Source organism: Stegodyphus dumicola, chromosome 5, assembly GCF_044657685.1.
Source record: "Stegodyphus dumicola isolate Sdum_Otavi_A_Nest chromosome 5, ASM4465768v1".
Classification (NCBI taxonomy): Eukaryota; Metazoa; Arthropoda; class Arachnida; order Araneae; family Eresidae; genus Stegodyphus; species Stegodyphus dumicola.
In genome coordinates, this window is record NC_140772.1 from 117979554 (window position 1) to 117991999 (window position 12446).

Here is a 12446-nt window from a genome sequence, read left to right on the forward strand (position 1 = left end):
TAGTTAATGGAGGATTACATTATTCAAAATTTGATGGCTTTAGGTACGGTTGTTTTATCACAGTTCATGAAACCTGCATTCATTTTTGCAGATTTTTCATTATTTAATTTCTTTTAACTGTAATACAATGCTGTATTATTTGGTGGCGACATTTTAAAAAAGTGATTTGCTGTTTACAGTGAATCAACGCAAAATGCCAAAACAAAATTAATAGTCCTTCTGGGCTAATGCCCTTTGGGCTGAAAATTGAAATAACTGGCTATTCATTTATATTCTGGTGATTCATAGTTACTCATTCTGTGCCGAAATAATAATAATAATAATAATGATAATAATTTTATGTAGTTATTTTAATGTTTATGATAAAATATGTGCAGTGAAACTGTTTTCCCTAGGTTAAGTTTGAAAATGATTCCCAGAAGCAAGGCAAGCGAGATCAGAGATTGACAGGTTCAAGTATGATTGATGATCCTTTGCAAGAGGTAGATGCATATTTATTGAAAAAAAATTGTTTTATCTTTGTATATTCTTTATTTATTTTAAATGAAACTTTTGTTTATGAGTAATGATCTTATCAAAGTTTTTGATCACGAAATCTTCACTGAAAACTTATTCAGGTTTCTAATGAAAGTTCCCAAATTCTGCTCATAAAACTTGGCATGTTATTAATTCTTCTTATTGGTGCCGATAAATGTTTAGGTATTTATTCTAAGCTGTAATTGTCTTAAGGAATTCAAATTGCAAAGGGAGTGCATAACCCGAGCTCAGCAATTTCATCCTAATTCTGCATGATTATAAAGGAATGTAAAATAGATATGTTTGCAGATGCTGTGTGTACATTCAGAAATAAGTGGGAGAATCGAGCTTAAAATTTTAAGTAACACTGATATCATTTAAGATCTTTCATTTTTTGGTGCTGATAGCCTGTTTGGCAACATCTAATGCTTCAAATAAAAAATGGATTGTTTGAGTGTAATTTAAACTAATACTTTTTTTTAATATTTCAAAAAGAACGCTTATTCATAACAATTGTTATGAAAGGAATGATACAAAAAGTTATGTAATAGAAGAATTTCATTAGGATGAGAAAAGTCTGTTCTCATTCTGTTTTCAGGAATGGGCTAAATTTTTTGGTAAGAGGCCAAAAATTAAAAAAATAAAAAAAGTTTGGCAGGCCAAGGTAAATTTTCCTAAAATTTTAAAAACAATATACAAGTATTACAATTTAAATATGTTAATGAGATGAATGAAATTACAATTTCATTTTTAAAAATTCCTTATATTGAGGTTCGAAGTAAGATCTTCGAAGTAAGATTGATTCTAAGGAACGAGGATAAATGCTCATCTATCAGTATAGTTCTGAAATAATTCTTTCTATGGTTCATAGTGGAAAAACACTTGTTCACATATATAAGGTGAAGCAGACATAGCACTGATTTTCCGGTCGTCTGATATTAAATTTGGAAAACTTACTTTCGATAATGATTTGTGAAACTCTAACTTAGAAACAGCTGCTTGAGATGATCGTTAGATTGCAACTCAATTAATTCAAGCTACAAACCTGACCTCACTGCTTTACAATTTACATTGAAAGGCATGGTAAAATATCCAATTCTGTTTGAATGGCACTGAAATCTTGAAATATGCATTCGAACTAAAAATGCAATTTTTTCAATCCATCTTCATAATTCTTAAGCTTCTTCATTTACTGAGGGTATTGAATTTAACCTCAGAAAATGAGACAAGTCATTCTTAGCTAGCTGCCCAGCAAACAGATCAAGTTTAAAAACTTTGAGATGGGCCCAGATATCATCGATAAATTGATTTTCCCCTTGCATCTTGACATTCAAATTACTCATATAACAAAGAAGATCTGTGAAATATGGAAAGTTTGAAATCCATTCTGTATCTTCTAACACTTCACATTCCGCGGAGCAATGTTTTCATGGAAGAACAACAGAATGTCATCTTTCAGCTGACAAACTTGCTCGAAAACACATATTGCGCTAAGCCTCCTTACTTTCGCATAATGCATAGATCAGAATATTCAGATTGCATGGATTGAAGAAAATCTCAAAATAGCCTCTGAGTAAACCCACGAGATCGAAGAGTATTTACAAGGTTCACTACTACATCAAGCATGGGTTTCATATTCAGTGCAGATTTAGACAAAGCATCTTGATGTATAACACAATGTAGAAAAACAACATTGTTCCCTGGATAGTTTTAATTAAAGAGTCCAAGGAATCCAGATTTTTTTCCTGTCATATATCAGTCGTAATATTACATATATTTGTTATAGGCACTTTCAAAGTTAAAAGCCTTTCCTGAAATCCATGAAAAATGTCACATCCTGTTGTAATTCCCTTTAAAGAAAGCATGGACGCCAGTTTCTTGATAATTTCAAAGTTCTCATCAACACTTCTACACTTCTTATAAATAGCACTAATTTAGCAATATCATTTATATCAGTGCTTTCATCCATAGCTATAGAGCAAATTTTAAACTGGCCAAATCTTTGACTCTAATTGTGATTTCAAATTTTTATTGATATCTTCGATTCTAGAAGTCACCATTGATCGAGATAAGCTTACAGTCTCAAAATTTTTATCATGTCTGGACATAAAACATCACAAACTTGGAGCATACATTGTTTAATGAACTCTCCATCACTGAGAGCTTCATTATTTTTAGCAATATTGTATGCTACAATGCAGCTTGCATGTGTAAGCTGCTTCTTGGATACTGTTTACCTTCTTGAAAAAATTTTTTCTTCCTTTTTATTTTTTACCAAGACTTTCTGCATTTTGTTTTCTTTCATGCTTGGATATTGCTTCGTGATTGAAATTCTTATGCTTAGATGGGAAATGACGGGAAATGTTATATTCTTTGAAGACTACAGCTTCGTTGCAGATGAGACACACTTTTATCTTTTACAACTATAAAAAAATATTTCCAGGTCCATTGATCATTAAAAGCATGGCACTCTGAATCAACTTTACGTTTTTTAATTTTGGCGTTGAAATATTTTACGAATAACCCAAACAAGCACTAGCTGTGCTATACTTTTAATAATTTCACCACTATTCACAATGATGCTATATGTCCGCAATCTTTCCATACACAATCAATAATATTAGAACTTGCGCCAAAAGAAAAAGCCACTGGTTGGAGTTTAAAATGATCAGTCTACCACATGTGAGATCTTAATTCACCTATATTAGATTCCCATATGTCTGCTCCCCGAGAAAGAGATAACACTTGTTGGCACCAATCTACAGCTGTAACTAACAAAGAACTTCTGCTTTTTCACTTTACAGATTGAAAGCTGTCTGTCCTTGCTATTTCTGTTGATTTATGTTTTGCAGGACAAAAATAGAGAAAGTATAAAGATCATCAATCCTTTGAAGGAAAGGAAAAAAAAAATAATATTTAAATAAAGTAGAAAAGAAGATGGATATATAATATATAAATATATATTTCTTTTAATTTGCCAGTCCAAGGCGAATTCTATCTGTGGGCTGGATAGAACCCTCCGCAGGCCATAGTTTTCCCATCCCTGATAGATCTTTCATTTGTTGGTACTGATAGCCTGGTTGGCAACATCTAATGCTTCAAATAAAAAATAGATTGTTTGAATGTAATTTAAACTAATACTTTTTTTTAATATTTAAGAAAGAACATTTATTCATAATAATTGTTTTGAAAGGAATGATACAAAATGTTATGTAATACAAGAATTTCATTGGGATGAGAAAAGTTTGTTTAGTTATATATTTCCACAAATTTACTTACAATTGGCAAATGATATTTATCATAAAAATCTTCAAAATATAAATGTGGGTTTTAAACATGCTAAATAAATAATAATTTATCATCATTTAAATTGAGGATTTTTATGAGATTCAAAATACAATATAAAAATGTGGCATTATCTATGTAAGAGAGGTTTCTGTAAATACTTAACAACATGAGCTTTTTTTGTATGCATATTACTCTAATGTATAAAGCATTATTTATTAATCTTGTGTAATGCTAGATTATTTAATTTTGAATGTTTTTATAATAAATATCGCTCACTAAATTTCATAGAAAAGTGCAATAAGTTGGAGTAAAATAAATAAAGCAAGTTTAGTTTTTTAAAACAAAGTTTTTTGTATATTTTATATATTATTCCATTTCCCCTCAAGGCAATACTAAAAGAATTAATAATGTTGGTTTAAATGCAACTTTGGTACCAGTTGAATGAAATTTCAGTTTCTTATCTAAAATGTTGCATGATGCCAATCAGGGTTGTTGCATATGTGAATAATACTTACAAGCTCAGTTTTCTTCCTTATTTCCAAATAGTGCACACTGGGTGTTTGCAAAAAAACTCTCTAATTACAGTTTGTGTAAAATTGCTTAGCCAAAGGTCATGTGTTCCACCTCTAAGTATTGTTATCTGCAATTTCAGATGCTAGTTGGTTCTTCAGGCATATTTTTGCTATTTAAAATTAGGTAAAAATTCAACCTTAAAGTTACATGCAACCTTAAAGTGGCATTCATTTTGAATAAAAACCATCAATTTTAAAGATGATCAGACAAAGGTTTGTCTTAGAAGCAAAAGAGTTTTTTTGGCAAAATATTTTTCGTTTCCGAGGGAGAGGGACCTACATTTGATCCCGTACAATTTTATTCGGTACTTTTCCGTTTTGCCGGCGCAAGCGATAAAGTCGCCAATAATGGTACAACCGATGCCAAACGGAATATTCTCACTGGTAACCTTTTACGCCTCATTTTCAAAACAAGTCGCAGCTTTTTCTTATCAGATTGATTGTTTCTTTCAATACTGGTATATAATTACATAGAATTTTTATCAGATAGTTCAGTTTTATGTCTAAGGCCATTTTCGGTAATTAGGTCAATTAGGATGCTATCACAGCTCTTACCCGAAGCCGAAAATATAGAAAAGGAAAGTCAAGGGTTAAATTCATCAATTCTAATGAGAATGCATTAGTGAAGTAAAGCACTGCAGTTTTACATAATTTCTGAGTAAGCTATTCGTACGCATTGAAATATTTCTTGCATTTAAACTTGTGTTTCAAATTAAGATTTAACTTGAAATTAATGTAGATAATTACTGAGAGCATTAGATTTTTGTAGAGTAGTTTACGTGAGATGAGATCGCTTGGAGTCACGTGATGTGAACCGGCGAATTAGGATGTTGAACCATGAAAGCATAGTAAATTCTTAAATTAATGTCTTTTTACAAATTTATTGTCTTTATTTATTGGCTTTTAATAAAGTTTTAAGCGATATTAAAATGTTTATGCCTTAAAAAAAAAGAATTCTTAGAACTAAAATTTTTTATGTGTATACTGTATGTTGTCGCCAATAAAGTCTGCTTGGCGAGATTTGCGCCGGCGAAACGGAAAAGTACTTTTTATTCAAATGGGTGCCAAACAATGGTTGCTTTCTTGTCTAATTTCAAATTTTACATTACGTATTTCTCTTCCACTTAGAGTCAGTTTCTATTTCTCGAAAAATACTGTAGCTTTTAAATGTTGAGCATTTATTACATTGTTATTGTTAATGTGACTGGACTATCATATGACTAGGAAAAAATCAAATCATTTACAGCAGCTGATATATGTCACATTTACCTTTCTTTCAGCTCAGAAGTGAAAAAGTGGTAAACAAATTTTCATTATTGGTTTTCATTTCTATTTGCAGATACTTTGATAGTATTGCAATGTTTAAAAGCACTTTAGCATTTGATTGCAGCATCTTTAACTGTCTAGAAGTTTTATGTTATACTAAACAAACTTTTGGAATATGCTTGCAGGGCAGTTTAATTTGAAATGTTAAAAAAATTATTATCCATCACTTAATAGTAATATCCATCAGAATACACAGTTTTGCTGATGACATTCTTAGAAACACCAGAAGAATGTCTCGTTTGGTATCTGTGGTACACAGCTGTTGCATTATTTTGGGCAGCTTGAATTATTTATTAAGCTAGCAGAACCATCTTGATAAAAGAGAACAGCCATAAATCAGAGAATGTGAAATCTGGCAATAAAGCAGTTATAGCGTAACATGTGGGGCATTTGTTTTCATGCTGAGTATTCCTTAGCTGTTTTGGCTGTGCAACGCAGAATATTGTGCAAAATCTATCCAATCCTCCACTTCTGTGCTACACTCATACACAGCAGACAGTGAGTGAACTTTATCAGTCCAAATATGCAATTGCTGGTGTTCAAGTTATTAAAAGAAACAATCCACATAATGTTATTTTCAGTTTGCTGCAGGAAACAGCAATAGAGGAAAGGAAATTTGCTCAAGCCATCTCCAGTTGGCAGAGCAGACTTGTTGCCTGCAAAAACTCCTGCTTTACTAATATTTAAATCTTTTTTAGTATGTCAACATAAAACATTTAATTTAATCTGAAAGTATTTTTGCAGTTGAATTTAAATGAATTAATTTCCTTCAAAATTTATTCCAACATATTTATTTTTAAACATATGCAGACAGTTAAAAGTATAAAAGATAATTACACAAATACATCAAACTGAAGTTTTAAATGTTGTGACATCAATTATTGTATCCAGTTTTGGGATGAGTATTAGTATCAGAAAATTTTAAATTTTCATCGAGAATATTTTAGTATTTCTGTTTCATGGTATATTCATGGTATATATATTTATATATACCACATATTCATGGTATATATATCTGTTTCATGGTATATTCATGGTTTCATGGTATATATGTTCATGGTTTTCTGTTTTCATTTAGTATTTCTGTTTCAGGATGGGATATCATGCTTTGTAAAGGTATTTCATGCAATACTAATTAGAATTCATATTTCATTTTCGATTATTCCGAAGTGGTTTTAGAATATTTTAGGAACCCGATTAGAATACATAAAAAATTAAAATTGTTTACATATATATATATATACACACACACAGGGTACAGAGCGATTCAAAACTATATGTAAAAGATGTAAAGGCAGTTAGAGGGGACCTGAATAAGCAGGTTTCGTATAGAAATGTGTGTGTGGTAATGCCACAGTAAAGTGCTAGCATGTAAAGCAGTATGAATCACAGGAAACTGAAAAGACAAGTAAAGACAAAATAAAAAAAATATTAACAGTTTACAATAGATACTTGAAAGAGTGGCCACCAACAGCGATACAAGATTCACAGTGGCAGCCCAAGGATCTATGTTCATTAGAAAAGACATCAGGCATGTCGAGCACATGTCCAGCAGCAACAGACAAGGGGGCAACAAGATCTTCTGCAGATGTGATGGGACTCTCAGGTACACTAGGCCTTAATATGACCACAAAAGAAGAAATCCAAACAGATTAAATCAGGAGAACATGGTGGCCAGGGAACTGGCTCTCCCTGTTCTGTCTAATGCTGGCTGTAGACAGCATCCAGGTGATTCCTGATGTTCTGGCTGAAAAGAGCTGAGATTCGTTCTGGAACCACATTCATATGTGAACAGCTGGAGGAACATTGACCAAAATTTCAGGTAATGTAGAATCGCTTCCTATACATTCTTCGAGCAGCTAATCCATTTCCTTCTGCAGCCCCATTCATGAAATGCATGTCGGCAAGCTCCACATTGGTGTAACGATGCATGCTGGTCGAGATCCATGAGGAAAATGAAGGATCTAGCTAGCGCAGCGCTTTTATACATCGTACTCATCAGCGCTCTCTATTGGTTCAATGTGGCATTACCGCACACACATTCCTATACGAAATCTGCTTATTTAGGTCCCCTCTACCTGCCTTTAGATTTTTGACACATAGTTTTGAACCACCCTATATATATATATATATATATATATACATATTTCCAATTTTTAAAGGGAGAAAGGAATGAAATATATAGTAAAAGCATTTTTGTAATTTCCTTGTATTGCATACATTCTCTGGTAGTTTTCAGTTAACTAGGCACTGTTTAACACCAAATGTAAAAAAAGACAAAGACGGAAATTCTAATAATATACACTTCACAAAAGAATGGCTATTTTATTAAATCCAAAATTAATACAAAAATTGAACACAAATACTGAAATTTACAAATAAGAATGTATGTAATTATTCTAGTGAATAGTTGTAAATGACAGAATTCTGCCAGTGTGAGTGCTTTACATAAGAAATAGATAAATTGAATATGTATCAAGAAAAAGAATGTATGAGTCTTTGAATCATTGTCTACTGTCTAAACCTTTTTTGTGCTACATGGATCTTTTGTTGCAACACAAGTTCGGCGCTCCAAGGAGTTATAAAATACAATTTTATTTGTTGGTCATCCGAATAGTCTTTCAGTATGAATGATATGAAGAATTTAATCATGACTTTTGCTCATTTGGCAGCTAACAAATTGCTTAATGCATATTGAATTTTTTTATTAGCATTTTAACCATGGAAAAAAAAAAAATATTGAAATGAAGAAAAGAAAGAGGATTGGTATTCAGTTTTCCTACATATGTAGTAATGTCATTGCATAGCTACTCATGAAATGAAATAAATAAGACATCATATTTAGTGTACATTTGCAGCTGACACCATTTGAACCAAAAAATATCAGTTCTTGAAATTGCAGAATATATTCATTTCAGATTATGTTTTCATCAGCTGAATCTTTTTTATACAAGCTTCGAAATTCCTGAAATTTTAATACTTGAGTAAAACTTTTGATCTTTTTCATGCTGCCACTGTAATATTACAATGTAACATTTCTTATAGGTTCTGCATTATGCATTTCGAGATTACATTAGTACATGGTATCGCCAAATTTCTACTGATGAAGATTTTCTTCTGTATTTAAAAGACCTTGTTCGAAAGGTTATTGTAGCTTTCTCTAGCAGGTATGTTAAATATACTTAATGCAATTTGTTTTATTTCTACAATTCTGTGCATTTTTATATATTGTTTGGTATTTTTACATATCAGATTTAAAGAAGTAGAATGGGTTCATTATTTAACTACAAAGTTAGTTGATGACTTTGCATCCCACCTCCGCCTTTTCAGGCAAGCTCAATCAAAGTTAAAAGATTCTCAAAAGAGGGGTATGTATTTTAGTGTGATTTTATTCTCCCTATAAAGCATAAATTCCTTAGATTGAGTCGCCTGAAGTTTTCCATTTTTAATGATAATTTAAAAATTACATTTTTAAACGTATCATTTTGTTTAAAAAATTGTTGTTTAATTTTTGTAAATGCTGATCATTCACATAGAATGCACATTATCATTGCTTGTAAAAAAAAATTGGATGCTTTCTAAGTTTGTATGAAAAATTAAAACTGTTTTTATGAATTCGTGTTGTCGAAAAAATGCTAACTTTTGTCTCCTATTTTAAGATTAACATCTCTTTAATTGAAATGTATTGTTTTTATATATTTATATAAAAAACTATGAAAATAGTCTGTTAAAATACAGTGGTGATTTACAGTGCTTAAATTTGTTCTTCTAAAGAATTAACTTGGAATTGAAGACTTGATGTTTAGGAAACTTGACAGCACATATGAAAAATATATAAAGGTAGGGTACCTGATTAGAGGTTGTTTAGTCAGAAATTGTAACTAAATATTAAGATTTTTGCTGTACTGAAAAATGGATTGTTCAAATATTGAAGATCTTAGAATGTAAAACAATAAGCAGAGACACTTCAGCTGCTTTCAGAAAATGTCTACAATTTTTTGGAATGTCCATCTGTTGTGCATATCCATGTCTGTTTACTTGTCTGTTTAATATCCATGTTTATTATATAGCTTGTGTATTGATTCAGTGATATTTTATTTATTACCTTACAGATTCTATTACCTATTGTTGATTTAACTACATTTATTTGAGTTATCCAACCATGTTATTTGGGTGAACTTTTATTTGTTTTTTTATCTCAAACTATAATACTTATTTCTTCCCCCCTTCCATTTTTATTATTGTTTCTGTTTTCCAAATTCATCTGCAGTTTCTTCTCAATTAATTCCACATCTGTCTGTTCATATCTTGATATATATATAATATGATTTTTTTCTTCTTATCAGATCCTACTGCAGGCATAAATATGTTGTCTTTGTTTTTTAATTTTGAAACTGCAATGGAGGAAAATCTGAGTCGTAATCTAGTTTGTACCTCTAGAAAGTATGCACTTGGTAAGTAATAGTTAAGCATAGCTTGAATGTTGAGCAGGGTATTAATATTAAAATATAAATTGGATAAGCATTTCTAAAACTTTTTAATTTAGTGCATTTTTTTAATGTTGTGTAAAATGTGCAGAGTGATTTTTAGGTTTTTAAAATATTTTTAAATTACACCGATAATTTAAATAATGTTAATTATTTTTATGAATTTATGTTAAAAAATTGTTAATATTATAAGAAAAATGACTAAACTTTATCACTTTTTTATTTTTAATATTTATAAAAGAAGAAGGAAAAGATCAAAATAAAAGAAACATGCCACAATGAAACATAAAATTAGCAAACAACCAACTTTGTGTTTCGTCAGGAGCAAAAAAAATATGAAAGACTGGAAAGTAATGAGCTCAAGGGTTGTATTTATATCCTACAGTAGTAAAGTAAGTGTCATCTATCAGCAAAAATAGTAACGAAATTAAAAAATTAAGTTAATAGAATTTTAAAAGCATTAGGAAGGTCTGGATTAAACTTGAAATCATTAACTAAAGATAAATCTCTGTGAATGGGAAAAGGTTCAAGAAAATCTAATTCTCCAATTGAAGCTTTTTGAATAATTTTTGCAGAACCAAAAGTCAAAATTATGAATCAATTTCCAACTACAGGGTTTGTCTTTAAGAGTCCTTAAAAGTCCTTAGATTTTTTGGAATCGAATTTTGAACCTTAAAAGTCTTTAATTTTGGCCAAAATCAGCAGAAGGTCCTTAATTTTAATCATCTGAAATTTCTGTCTGTTTTTACGACTGTCATTTTGAGTTTGAATTAGCATTTTGGAGGAATATTTTTGGTGATTCACTGTCGGTATATGGCTATCATTTGAATGGGTTCATGAGTTATAATTTGTTTCTATTTCTAATATAAATGATTGGTTACTTGAGTTTCTAAGCAAAAAGTGAAACATAAGCATTTAGAAATTAATTTTTCTAATAAAGAGCTCTTAAACAACTTCATTTTTGGGGATGTGAATTCTTTTGTTAAACGATTCTAAATTTGGCGACTCTTCAGCATTTTGGTGATTTTAAGATTACTTTCTATAGAAACTTTTTAATTCCGAGATCTGAGAATATTTTGACAATTTTTTTTAAAACATTGTAACATTGATAAATTTCATTAAAATAATGGTAATATATTGAAATTATATTTAAAAAATAACATTAAAATAAAACATTTTTATTTTTTGCTGTCATATTATAAAATTTCATTTTGGAAACTTATTATACAATATTTTGAATCTGAAAAATAAACAAGGTATAATGCTATAAAGCACAATTTATGAAACAGCTCTTAGCAAAAGAAAAATAGCTATGTAATTAATTAAAAATGTCTTGTTTTTAATTTTTTCATAGTAAGAGTTTTTCCCATGTAATTGTTTCAGAATATTCAAAATTCTCAGAATGTGTATCAGTCTTCTCTATAAAATTAATTTTATACTTTTTCTGTCCTTTTTGTTTTCCAAAATATTTCTGCCTTTTTGCTGTTACAGAAATGGTAGGAATAATTTTTCTTTAGGATTTTAGACATTGCAGCGTGAAAAGTTTAGAAGGATTTGAAGACAAAATTTATAGACCCACGATTCTAGAAGATTCGAGAAATATGTGACAAAAAAAATGTCTCCATGTTATCAACACCTAATGGATGTATTTTAGAGAAGTTTGTAATAAATTTCTTACTTTCTGGAGAACATCTGGAAGAACAATGAAAACATAATATTTGAATGTTTTACTTCTGATACTGGAATCTTAACATATTTATCTTCTCTTTATTTTCTCTACTTTTCACTAGACACAAGCATGGAAAATATCAAAAAGGCTTCTGATCTTATCACATGGGCAGGCATTATAGAAAGGGATTTTTTAATTACAGTACAAAGTCCGTAATTCGGACTCCTCGGGACTTTCGCAATTCCGGATTAGGGTTTTTTCCGGATTATAGATCATCAATTTAAATCTGGTAAGATGGCATGCAGAAATTATGCAATTAAAAGTATGAAACCATAATTTATGAAATAAGGAGCAATTATGATTTAAAGGGTATCAAAATTTACAAAAAAAAAGCATATTATTTATTTGTTTACTTTATTAAACATTTCTTTCAACGTAAGTTGTTTAAGTTACTTTGTTTTTTGTGCTAATACTTTCTCCTTAATTCTATAAACAGACATAATTTCTTGTTCAGTTACAAAGTTCCACTGTTCAAGTCCTGTAATTGCTGTGTTGAGAATACCGACTAACTTGTCAATCGAAATTTTT

The 12446-nt window shown here is 30.2% G+C and overlaps 1 protein-coding gene across 3 annotated transcripts in view; it reads left to right on the forward strand.

Annotated features, from left to right (window-relative positions):
• Positions 1–12446, forward strand: part of LOC118189030 (sorting nexin-13-like) — a 134311-nt gene that overhangs the window by 12299 nt on the left and 109566 nt on the right. For all 3 annotated transcript variants that reach the window (XM_085816986.1, XM_085816985.1, XM_085816987.1), the window contains exons 4-7: positions 396–482; positions 8748–8869; positions 8955–9070; positions 10049–10156. In XM_085816986.1, coding sequence (XP_085673112.1) covers positions 396–482; positions 8748–8869; positions 8955–9070; positions 10049–10156 — 433 coding nt within the window. The remainder of the gene's footprint in view (positions 1–395; positions 483–8747; positions 8870–8954; positions 9071–10048; positions 10157–12446) is intronic.